The sequence below is a fragment of the Carettochelys insculpta genome, chromosome 3 (genome assembly GCF_033958435.1).
Source record: "Carettochelys insculpta isolate YL-2023 chromosome 3, ASM3395843v1, whole genome shotgun sequence".
Lineage (NCBI taxonomy): Eukaryota > Metazoa > Chordata > Testudines > Carettochelyidae > Carettochelys > Carettochelys insculpta.
The window spans coordinates 202,979,747-202,992,370 of NC_134139.1; the positions used below are offsets into that span (position 1 = coordinate 202,979,747).

Here is a 12,624-nt window from a genome sequence, read left to right on the forward strand (position 1 = left end):
TATGGACTCACTGTCGACACCAGATATACCTTGCCAGATTCAGACTGGATTCTTTTTAAATGATGGAAAAGGGCTGTTTAACTATAAAACGTGTGGAGCAGGTGCAGTAAGAAGAGGTCCATCTGCAGCCAATTGTGGACAAACTCACTGATTTAATCTGAGCCACCCACATAATCTGTACACAGGAAATAACCTCCATCTGCAGTTGATTTCAGACACCTCCTCAGCACATGCACAGGGGTTGGTCTTTTACAGACATTTAGCTTCCGCATGGACATTTAAAGTAGTTTAATTAAAAATACAAAGGCAGCACGGGCTACTGGACACAGGAGCTGGACTGGCAGTCAGAACTGGGCTGCAAGCCTTGGGCAAGCCTTGTACTCTCTGAGCTTCAGCTTCCCCATGTATAAAATGGAGATGCTGATTTCTAACCACCTTTGCAAAGCTTCGGATCAATGAGTGAAAAGTGCCACGTAATTATGACCTGGATTTCCTCCACTTGGAGCTAAGGGTACATGGGGAAGTCATTACGTCAGCTGTGCAGTATCTCTGTTTACTTGCATCACCTGCTGCCCTCACTCGCACCTCCACACACCTATAACACTGCCCGAGGAACCAGATGCTGAAGGCGAACTCCAGACGTACCTGACCCAGAGTACTGGAAGATGTTCTGCTGCATCGGAGGGGTCATCCCGGCACCAAACTGCCCTCCGACGTTCCCCATCATCCCTCTGTTCACCATGCTGTTGCGACTGGCTAGCGCTGCCTCAGGGTTGGAGGCCAGTTGCGAAAAGGGGCTGGTGGAGGTGGGAGGGTTTCCTGGATTCGTACCGTAGTTGGAGGGATAGGGGAACTGCTGGGGGGGCGCCTGGGTGAGGCGAGCGGCCCCCATCTGCACGGGGAGTCCAGCCGAGGCAGGAAGGTTGTTTCCGAAGCTCTGCTGTCTCATTAATATGGCTCGCTGCTGCATGAGCTGCCTCTGCCGATGCTGCTGGCTGTACAGCTCCCGCTGGCGCTGGGCCAGCATCTGTGCGTTCAGAGGTGGCTGCAGAGGAGGAGGTAGATGTTAAAAGTTACGATAACTCTGCCTCCTGTCAGAGTAACTGTACTATACGGGGGATGGACAAGTGACCCTTCCTGGTGCCTGTGGTGTCAATCATCGTTTTGCAAAGAAAGCTAAAAACCCTAAAGAGCAATTGGGGAAGCTCTGTAAATCCGCCAGTTTGTGCAGTTCAAAGGCAGAGCAGATTGGAAATAAAGAGCTGCCCCTGTGCTGCTAGTTCCTGTAAGTGAATGGAAAATCTCTCAGGCTCAGCCCATAAGTGCTTGAAAGACTCCAGAGAGCTGGGATTCGGAACACATGTTCTCAGCCTGGCTCTGAACAGACGACCTTTGCAAGGGGCTCCCCATCTGCAGGGGCAGCTACTGGCAAAAATTTCAGCTTTGTCATTTTGTGCAGCTGCTAACGTCTGTCCAAAAGAGACCATTTGTTGCAGCTCCAGATCCTGCCTTGCTACCACAACCTTGCCTCTAGAACAGCTGTTGCTGGACCCTCTCAGCACGATCGCTCCCTTCATACCGGGCAAGCTCTCTCCTCCAGCCTGCTGATCTCCTCTCCAGATTTCCTCTGTCCCTGCTCCCTCCCGCCACACCTGTCCCTGCTCTTAGTTGGCATCATAATCCTTCTGCCCTGCTCCTAGCATCACACAGTTGTTGCAAATGACATTTTATAAACCACTGGCACTCAGGGTGAAATTGAGGAGGAAGAAAGATGGTGGCTTTCTTCCAAACTTTGCCCACAAGTCACCGGACTGAGCACCCCTCACGGCGTAAACATCTGCAAGACCAAAACATGGGACCATTGAGGTTCTGGGACCATAAAGCTTCATCACCACCCAGACCTCAGGTCAGATGTCTGCTGGGGTACCCTGTGAAGCCTGCGGGAACGACCACCCACAAGAGCCCGAGGGGCAGCCTCACAGTCCACTGATTGGCCTATAAGCCAGTGGGGTTGGGCACTGTCTGAGCAAGGACTCAGACCACCTACCTGCTTCTGGTCCAGACCTAAAGTGACCAGATGCCCCATTTTTAAAGGAACAGTTCTGTATTGAAGCTTTTCTGCAGCTGTCCCTCCTTTTTTTTTTTTTTTTTTAAATGGACCAATTGGTCCGTATTTCTGTCTCCTCTCCCATCTGTCCCATCTGTCCTCCTTTTCCAGCTGCCAGCTGCCACCCACCGACGATGACTGGGAGGGCCAGTGGCTGATGGTGGGGATGACAGTGCAAGGCTGGTGGCCTCAAAGATGCAGCACTGGGTACCAGGACAGGTAGGTCCTTCCCGGGGACCCAACTAGGCATGTAGGATGGAGAGCAGGGGGCAGGGAGAGATAGATCAGGCTGGTCCCATGTGAAAGACGTACAGGAGTGTGTGTGTCACCGCTCTCCACGTAAAGCTTAGAGATAAGATGGTAAATAATAAGACTCCAGCTACACAGGAGTACAGGGGTACAGTTAACTAGGTATGAACTGGAATGTTTGGACGGCATAATTCTGATCGACTGCCATTGAACTGACCTGAATATGTGTAACTTTACCAGGTGTCCTTTATTCAGGTCACCCTATCCAGACCTCGCCTTCTGGTGAACCTTAGGCTTGGGGTTCTGTCCCCGATTCCTTCCCCGCTCCACTACTTAGCTCTTTTCTGAAACCAGGTGCCTGACTTCCTCGTGTCCTGTCCCAGCTCAGCCCTGACTCTAATCCATAGCTCCTGATCACAACTCAGTAACTGACCTGCGCTCACTGGCAGCCAATAGCCTGCAGCCGTTCAGCATGATCGCATGGGCTCCGTGGGCTATAGCAGCTTTAAGTGCTCAGTCACTTGGGTTTTAATGTCAAACCTTATCCCCAACCTCTCTCTTTGTCTGAGCTCTGTCTGTTCAGCTCCTCTGGGCAGGAACCTGTCTTCCTGCCAGCCTCTGTAGCACCATACACACTCATTACATCGATGTGCTGTATGAGAGCTGCAGTCACCCAAGCAACTGTTGCCATGGACTCTGCCTACCACGTGCACCCTTAGCGAGCCAGGCAGTGTTGCCTAGTGGAGACGGCAGTGGAAACCAGGAGGCTTGGGCTTTATTCCCAGCTCTGGCACTGACCTGCTCTGGGACCTTGGGCAAGTTACCTCACCTTTCTGTGTCTCCGATTCCTACCCCCTTTGCCAGTCTTGTCTATTTACACTGTAAGCTCTCAGGAGCAGGGCCTCTGTCTTTCTCTGTATACATACAGCTCCCGGCTTGACAGGGTCTCTTGTCACCACTATAATAATGATAGTAGTGAGAAATGTGGCAACTCCATTGCACCCGCAGAACACGCTATTTTCAAACATTCATAACTTGTTCAAATCACACCCGGTTTTCGCAGAGACACTTAAAGACACCTCTTGTTTGTGAGGGCAAGCTCAGCACCCAGGGCGCGTCTTGCCAGCCCCAAGCCATTACTGATTCCAGTGTCTCGAACAAGACTCCAAACTGTTTTGATGATTTTTTTTGGACATCCCTGTTATTCTCTCAGGCACCACAGCTCCAGAGAAAACAACGGGGACAGTTTCCCTTGTAACCCTTTGTTTTCAGCTGCTGCTCACTTTCATATTTCACCACTGGGCTAAAATTTTTTCCACCCTGGTATTTTATTAACTTGGAATAAATCTGATTCAGCCCTTTGGGAAACAAGCCCGTCATTTATAGACAATTCTGGCAAGAGATGGTTTCAAACAGCCCTACAGTCAAAATAACTGGGTTAGAGACGTGAACTTTGGCATGGAACAAAGTTACCAGATTACGGCTACACCTTTCACTGTCTTTGCCCATTATACAGAGCAGAATCTGCTCCCACTTAACGAACCTGGGCTAGAGCTCCCGGACCTGGGGCTTTGCGAGTTCATTACAAAAGCTTCACTAGAGGTTCAGCTATAAGAGAATGTCCTACGTTACAAAGAGACCCTGCTCAGTGAAGGCCAGGCCAGCACCACTCATCTCCAGGAGTAACAGAGAATTTCCAGCTGGAAATGCTATATGGAAGCTGGAGAGATTATCTACAGGCAGCACCACAGAAAACTCATTTGGTGCTGTATTCTGCTCTTCTTACTCATGTGGAGTAGTACTTCACTCTGCATCATTCTCAGTGGAATAGACAGAGCCTACCGCTGCTTCTGAATCAATGCTTCGGCCCTTAGAGGATTAGTTTCTGCTGGACTGATAAAGGTGCAAACATGTGGCTTCCTTCTGTTACCTGCGGTGTAATCTGTGGCTGCATGCCTGCACGCATGTTGATGCCAACCGGAGAATTTGCTGCAAACTGGTTCAGGATCGCCTGCCGATTCTGGTGCATCAGCTGTAGAGGAGGGAATCAGACAGAGCTTACAGCTTTGCACCGGAATAACACACCTACAGCCCCTCTCCCCAGGACAACTGGCTTCCAACAGCATTTCTCCTATCTGAGAAGCAGGTAGTTCATTTAACGGGACCCCTAATAGTTTCCCCACAATCTCTTCTAACTGCACAATGGGCAACACAGAAATGTCCATTTAGCTGGGTTCCTTGACGTTATCCTGGCTTACGTCTAGCTACCACAATGGCGCACCTTAATGATAGCACTTGTAGGTCGGCTGGCTCCATGGAAGAGGAGCGCACACAGCAGAACCCACGGGGTGGCAGTTTACAGACTTCTGTAACTTGCACAGCATGGCTGGAGGAAGAGGATGACAGCTGGGCAGCTCCAGCTGAGGGATTTGGACTCCCCAGAAAACCAAAGGGAAGAGTTACCTGCTGCTGCCCTTGTAGCCGCTGCTGCAGCTGAAGTCTCAGTTGGTTGGGAGCGGTCGGTGGCCTGTTTAGCGTCTGCCGTGGCTGCATTCCCATGTTGGTGGGGAAAGCCCCTCGGGGTGGTGGTACCTGGACTGGCATAGGCCCAAAAGAAGATTTTTGCCTGACCATGCCTGGGAAAGAGCCGGGGAGAGTTGCAGCAGGAGAAGCAGAAGAATAAGGCTGGGAGTACAGGCCAGGCTTCTGATCCATTAGAAGAGATGGTGTCCCTTGCTGGGTTTGGAATCTGTCAGTCAGCACTTCCAGGCCACCGCCCTGTTTAAAAAGGAGGATGGCAGTGAAACGATGATTCAGGTGACAAAAATCTCAGCAGAGTTTCTAAAACCCAAAGCAACTGCTCCGTGTTCCACTTCTCACAGAAGGCAGCAAACCTCAACTCAAAGGGCCCAGCTCCACTTCTCAGGCTCCACGAGCACAGGCCAGACTCAACCGCTCCTAGGATTAACCCCACTGCTGGAGCGGGGCCTGGCATTCACCAGTCACACTCTCCATGCTTTGCAGTAGGAACTGAGCTGTCTGAAAAAACTAGCCATTTATTTAGGCACCTACTTGGAAGCTTCCATCTCTGGGGCACAGTGACAAGGGCAGGGGAACAGCATGGTTTCTCCTACACTACCTCCTATTGCAGTTTGCACAGGGGAGAGGGCTGGAGGAAACCAGTTGCTACTGGGGGTTCCCTGTGCCATAGCAATCCCCAGGTACCAGGACAGTCCTAGAAGTCTTTCACAACTGGAGTCATAGCCTTTGAGCTGCTTCCACTTGCACAGGGTGAGCAGAGCAGTGCTTGACCAGCTCTAGATGACAGGTGCACACCTTCCTGAGCTGTGCTGGGAGTGCCTCAGCTACAGTCTGGGACCAGGAGCCGTATATGTAAGTAAACCAAACCTGTCACTCCGAGGAAGCTCACACAGGGAAATTGGAGACAAACTCTTCCGCTTTAGCTTTAGTCCAGATAAAGCAAAAGATCGGTGACCCAGCAGAGAGTAAACTGCTAGGCTGACGGCATGGCTTCCGCCAGTTACCCATAACCATGGGCAGTTTCAAACAGCACCTTGCGCTCCATGGTGGAGGTAACTTCCATGGCAGAGAACCCTTCACTGAAAATACCCCGATTTCAGCTCTCCCCGTTAAGCTGGGAGGTGGGTTAATTCAAGCGCTTCACCTGAGCACAAATCATTGTCTGATGCTGCAGCAGAGGGTGGGGGGGTCTTAAGACATGACTGGTTACCAGATCAGGAGTCCTAGCCCATCTGGTGTTTGAAACCAATCAGCAACCCTCAGCATCAGGGCTGAGTCAGGGAAGCTAACCCAGAGGTTTTGCTACTCTAAAGGTATGTCTTCAATGCAGTTCTCCCAGGGGACCAGAGCTCATGCAAGCAGCCGCTCTGCATGCAATACCAGGCTCAAATTACTGCCACATTACTGTTGCAGCATGTGCCCACGTGTGTCACGACGACAGCTGGCAGCGATCCCACGGCGCTCTGCACTGCAGTGGGCCGAGCCGCTCTGTGATTCTTCCCTAGTGCGACGGGGGAGAGAGAATGGGAAGGTGCAGTGGGACCGTGTCCTCACTGCAAAGCAGGTAGGTGACTAGCCCGAGAGAAAGCAGCCCTGAGGATCAGCTGCTAAGGTAACTCTTTTTAGTAGTATAGTAGTAGGCATCCTTCAGTCTGCATAGACTATGGATTGCGCCCTTTATGGTGAAGAAATATCCTAAGGCTGGAGTACACCGAGGTGATTCCAGGTGGGTCTGGAGCACTTGGGCCTGATTCAAAAGAACTCGAAAGTAAGAGGAAGAGTAGGTCTGACCAACGTACCCAAGGAGATACACGCCGGTTTAGAGGGATGGGATACGTTTCAGTTAGGTATCTGAAAGGAAAACCATCAACACAAATTTCTTCCCAAAGGTGACTGCATTCTGAACGTTGCTCCCATAAATATTTATGTCCAGTACGTATTTTATGGCATTACATAAGCTATTACCAAGAGTCATCTGGAGCCATGGAAAAAGCCCAAGATTAATATTGAAGAAATGATACTTGGAAGGGAGCAAAGCTGGATTTCAATTCCAAACATGAGACGAGGCTCTGAGCCACAGACTGTTAGACAGGGAATTTGCTGGCTCAGGAGGCAAGATTCTTGGCATTCTCACAGAACTCTGGGCCCCAGCCTCTCTCTTCCAAGGCCTCTTACTTCAGTCCTTTAGAGATGAAGTTGAATGCCTAGTACCCCCCCAGCGTTAGCTGGCACAGTTCTGGCTGGTAGGCAGCCTGTATGAAATGAGTTCAGGAGATTGTAATCCAGGTCTTGGCAGATAGGGGACAACAAAAACCACCATACCACATCTGGCATCTTTACTGGCAGCCTCAGTGATTGGACGTGCCAGAGAGACTGAACTCCCAGTCTCACACCTACCTTATAAAAGTGGCTAGTGATTGCGGGGTGGGGGGCCCAAGCTGAGATGCCTTACTGAGAGGGCAGATGCTCAGCAGTTTCTGAAAGCCAAATCCCCTTGAGGTGTCTCAAGCTGTTCACCCCAACTCAGGCACCATTTACAAAAGCCGAGGCTTGTCTCTCAAACATGCCTGAGGCATAGGGATGAGGTGATATAAAGAAGTTGCACTGCTACTGTGAGTGCTCCTGGGGAGGGAGGAAGGCTCAACCATGCACCCATCAATGGCAGAAGTCCCCTGGAGTTGCATAACAAAGGAGCAGGCCTTGGAAAAGGAGAGGAATTCGCTCCCCAGGGCTCCCTTTCTGGGGCTCATCCAAGAGCACTAAACTTAATTACAGATGTGGGTTCTAATAATTTTTACGGAAACAAAACACTCGTGTGTCAATATTGTCCCAATTGGAAAAGTAAATGATAAAAACAGTCACAAACTATTTCCTTAGTTTTACGTCTCTGTTCTCTGTATCTCTCCTATGATCAGAATATCTCCAGAGTCCTCTTCTTCATTATTAATGAAAACCCGGCCTGTTCCTAGAGACCCATTGTATCTGTGTGCACCATGGCCGAACCCTGCCTGGGTTTATGAATTAGGATCTTTTTGTGCTACTCTTAGGCAGGATTGGGGCCACTGCCTGCACTGCACTGCACATGGCAATATTTTAGGGGGAGGGGGAAAATCAACCCATCAGCCTGTGGTTAAATTGGAGACAGAGGCTGCTGCTACAAAAGCCAGGCCTGGTGGCAAAGGCTGTACATTTTCATACCAGCAAGGCCATTAGGCATATGCTATGCACTGTAATTAAGGCTCAGAAATCTGCACCATAACCCTGAAGTATGATGGGGAGGCAGGAAAGCCTGCCAGCTCTTCCCACCTCCCACGGCAGGAGCCATTAAAGGTTAAACATGTTGCACCATCTCTGAGAGCCTGGCGTCTCCCACAAGGGATCACACTGAGAAACAAGGGCACACTATCATATTACATCAGGAAATTTGCCAATCTTTTGATAGAGCACACTGGAAAATGCCATGGTATTAAGTATCCTCTTTGAACCTAATGTGGTCTTTTGTTCCCGTCCACATCTGGCAAGCCCCAGATTTTGGAAGCCCTCCTTTGCACCCATTATCAGGCCTCAGCATCAGGCCACGTAAATCAACCTCTGTCAGTCCCAGCCTTCCCAAAGTACATCGCTTGCTACCTGGACCAGTTTGTCAATCCCAAGAGCCCGGTCTAATTCCGCCAGCTCCGTTTCATCTTTGCCACTCAGGAAGGACACAAGCTGCTCAAGCAGGGCTTTCTCGTCATTCCGGCCCTCCGGCGTGGTGGGAGGGCACAGGAGCTCATCCAGCTGGGATGTGATGCACTGGCTGTATGAATGATAAGGCAAAAAGACATGGTAAGTGCCAAAGACAACTCTGCAGATCAGCAGTGAGGACCCACAAATGGGAGAACTGCCTCGGCGGGGTTTGCTCATTGGCCTAACTGGTTCTGAGTCCATGCAACGACTTGCTCTGTGATCTAGCAAGCAAACCCAAGTGGCGTTTGTAATGCACCAGGGTGAACTTCATCCCTGCACCAGGTTTTGGCACCACATCAGACTACAGGCTGAACCTCTCTAATCCTGAAATCTCGTCCAGCAACAGCCATAATCCAGCATGATTTTAGTTAGCTGGATCATGGGTGTGGCCATATTTCCCATGGTCCCATAAAGTTTGTTTCCAGCCATCAGTCCAGGCTCTCAGTGTTCTGTGCTGTTATTTAGCTCTGATTTACCCCTAAATGTCTTCTAAGGGCCCAGTAAGCAGTGGAAGCACTGGTAATGCTGCTAGACAATACTGACCTCCCATAGTCTGGCAAATCCAGAACAGCTGACACCGAAGCGCCTGAAGGCAAAGGGAACTGTTTAGGCCCAAAAATAAAAAGCCAGAGGAACAGTATCTCACTATGCTTGGGGATAAGGTTAATACGTAATGAGAGCCGTTCAGATGATGTGACTAATTGGTGGCAATGGGATTTGCTGGGCTTGACGCAATGAAAGGAGCCGGGGCACATGGTGCTTCTAGAAGAGCACAAAGAGAAGTGAAACATGCCAGCGATTCTCAAGGAGCAGACATGTTTATCCTTTTAGCTCCAGATGAAGACCAGATGTACAGTAAGTAACCGAAACCAATCTGGTCATGAACACTGCAGCCAATACGTATAGCTTAATTCAGGGAAAGAAATAGAAGGCACTGGAATTTCTTAGGACTACAGTAGAGGAGCAGAGGAAGATGGGGAAGGACAGGGGGAAAAAGGGTCTTGCTTCAGTCTGTAAAAGATTCCTGCTCCCTATCAAACCATCTTTCTAAGTGTTAATGCCGCAGCTACACAAGTAGCTGTACTGGCTGCTGTATACACACATGCCATCGGTCCACAGGAGAAGCATCAAATTCAGAGGAGAAGGCTGATTGCAGATAAAACCATGGGCTGGAGTTGGCAAAGTGCCTTTTACTGGAGATGCCAATGACCTCAGCGGAAGGTTCGCTCAGAGATCCACCAAACAATGTGGCCATTACCGGCCACTCAACTGTGATTTAGTCCTGTATGTCCTTCTCTGCAGCAGCTCTCCCCCAGCACCTGTTGAGGGCACCATTCCCATCTCGACCCAGTACTGCACACTACAACGGCCAGTGAATTCTGGTACTGCAGTGACTTCATTGGACTCAGGGCTGATGCTCCAATCGGATTAGCATGGGCAGGGAGATCACCCCTAGGCCTCACTGGGGCAGGCTCCATGCAGACATCATGATGTCACTTACATTTGGTTCCCATTTGGAAGGGTCTCTCTCCACCTGGGAGGCCTAGATTTTTTTTTTCTTTTATTAAAGTGGAAGCTTAGATTCCGCACCACTGGATTGTGCCATGTAGGTCACACAGAGAATCACGTGGGCCCGAGTCACCCGGCAAGTGGTACGTTTGACACCACAGTGCAATACGGTAGTGATCCGAGGCCCATACAAACGCAGAGGGAGGCGGCCCCTGCCCTGAAGACCTTACAGCCTCCAGAGACAAAGAAAGGGAACAGCAGTATCCCCAGGTCAGCAGGAGAGACACAGACAGAGATACACGTCACCCAAGGAGCCTGGGAACTGAACCTGGAATTCCAAACTCCCAGCTGGCACCTTGATTACAGCACGAGTGTTCTTTATACAGCCAGCTCACTGTGCCTCTGGATTGATGTGCTGCTTTACTTCCTGCAGGTCAATTCAAAGTTATTCCTTTGTGTGGCAACACAAATGAAACTACTGTTCCTCAAAAAAAAAAAAATCACAGGTCCCAGACCCATTTCTAAGGGTCTGCTGAGATGTTCCAGCAAAATGGTTTGTAGGTAACCAGCCAGACAGGAAGAGAAACCCTTCAGCCTCCCCACGGCTTCCTCGTGTGTACCAAAGAGCACAGAAAGAAACGCCAAGTCTTCCAAAGACGTGCAGCTCAGAGTGACCGCAAACTGCTCTCATTCCTAACCTGAAGACAGCAGCTCTATTGCACTCCAGTTAACAAATACCCTGAAGCAGAGCAATGCTCACCTGCCTCCAGGGAAAGCTCTGTTAATAACAAACATAACCGTATAAGCTTTACATATGAAGTTCAATTTGAGCTTTAATGGGGCCTGTCAAATTGAAAACTGGAGCATGTGGCCAGTAACCTGTAATCAGATTCTGTCACACACACAGCTCCAGCAGTTTAAGAGCCTCTAGACAGACATTTTATTTTATTTAAAGCTGCACTGAGGACTGGAGAGAGACCTTTGGGGTGGGGGGTGCGGGGCGTTTGCTCCAGGAAAGCCCTCTGGACTATGTGAAAGTTTGGCTCTAGTGGCTCTTGTTTATGGTTATTGAGGTCTTCTGCCCATTCAAGGTCAGGAATCTTTTTAGCAATAGCAAAAACCTCCCCCTTGTCACCTAACTGCAAGGCAGAGGATTGCTTACTCCCCATGATTCCTGGAGGTGCTGCTTTCACATGCAAGGAGGCAGCACCATTAAAACTCCTACCACTGCTGGAAGTCATTTCACCCTCTCCAAAGCACCCATCCCTTTGGTATGTGAGCATTCAATGCAGCATGAGTGACAGGCAGGCGCTCTCTCATCCCCTGGTCACTCCTGGGACTTCACAAGTGATGGCATTTTTAATAAATACTTTTAATTTATTTATGTCCATTGCTTCCAGGGAAACTAATTTTTTTCTGCCCTAATTATATTCCAATAGTTCCACCTTGGTGCTTAATGTTCTGTTCTCATTCAGGAGCACAGCTGGTCATTTAGCAGACAGTCTATCTCCCCATCACAAGCTTGATGTATTCATCGCTGACAAAGCCCAACTGCAGCTATGTTAATAGCTACATGGAAAACCCCATTGAGAGGTTTTGCTCAAGCAGAACTATACCTCCCTTCTGCTTCAATTCAGGTCAAAGAAAAGTTTCTGCAGTTTTCACAAACTTATAACAATACCACTAGGTGGCAGTGGTTTAAATTAATGGACTCTGTGAGCTATCCCTGCATGTTTGGAAAAATATCGGATGCACTGGTTTAATAACGATTTCCGTGTAACTGATCTGTGAGGCACCCTTCATAGCTGACAATGCACGAATGCTATTTGTACTGGCACAGGTGAAATTCATCTAATCCAGCAGGTGCAAAAGACCAGCACAAAGTCTGTGCACCAGTGAACATTTTCATCCTTGTACTACTGCATCTCCAGAACATTTCTTTCTCCCTCTATTTTCAGCAGGCTAGAGAATACGAGCTTCTATTGAAACGCCTACGCAGCCAGTGGAACCGAGCCTCAGAGCCCAGTTCGAGAGAACCACACTGGTGCAATGGCATTAAAATTAGCTGCTGCCTGAGGAGGTGGGTAGGATGGCTTCAGAGCCCAAAGCTCTACACTGCTATTTTTAGCTACAGTGTGAATCTCTGATGGTCTATCTGGGCTTTGACACTCAATGCCGTGGGTTGACGCTTGCCGTGTGGATGCACCTATAGTGATCTTTACCCAAGGGTTGGCACAGCAATCTTCATCCACAGGACTACAGCAAACCATGAATCTATTAAAAATATATCGTAGGAGACGAGATGGGAGTAGGGTGGCAGGAAGGCAGATTACCCAAACCTGCAGTACTTACTCATCCGGTTTATTCAGAGATACGCGATTCATGTCTGCCCATGGAATCTGGTCGCCCATTCCAGGCTGTCCAAGCTGTTGGTCTGAGACTCCCAGCTCCAGTTCAGACACTCCTGATAGGTAAAGTGACAGCGGGAG

At 49.5% G+C, this 12,624-nt stretch overlaps 1 protein-coding gene across 9 annotated transcripts in view; it reads right to left on the reverse strand.

Moving 5' to 3' along the window:
• NCOA1 (nuclear receptor coactivator 1) overlaps window positions 1-12,624 on the reverse strand; it is a 381,969-nt gene that overhangs the window by 16,210 nt on the left and 353,135 nt on the right. For all 9 annotated transcript variants that reach the window (XM_074991446.1, XM_074991443.1, XM_074991444.1 and 6 more), the window contains 5 exons: window positions 12,488-12,599; window positions 8,528-8,696; window positions 4,820-5,134; window positions 4,287-4,388; window positions 646-1,045 (listed from right to left, as the gene is read on the reverse strand). In XM_074991446.1, the coding sequence (XP_074847547.1) occupies window positions 646-1,045; window positions 4,287-4,388; window positions 4,820-5,134; window positions 8,528-8,696; window positions 12,488-12,599 (1,098 nt within the window). The remainder of the gene's footprint in view (window positions 1-645; window positions 1,046-4,286; window positions 4,389-4,819; window positions 5,135-8,527; window positions 8,697-12,487; window positions 12,600-12,624) is intronic.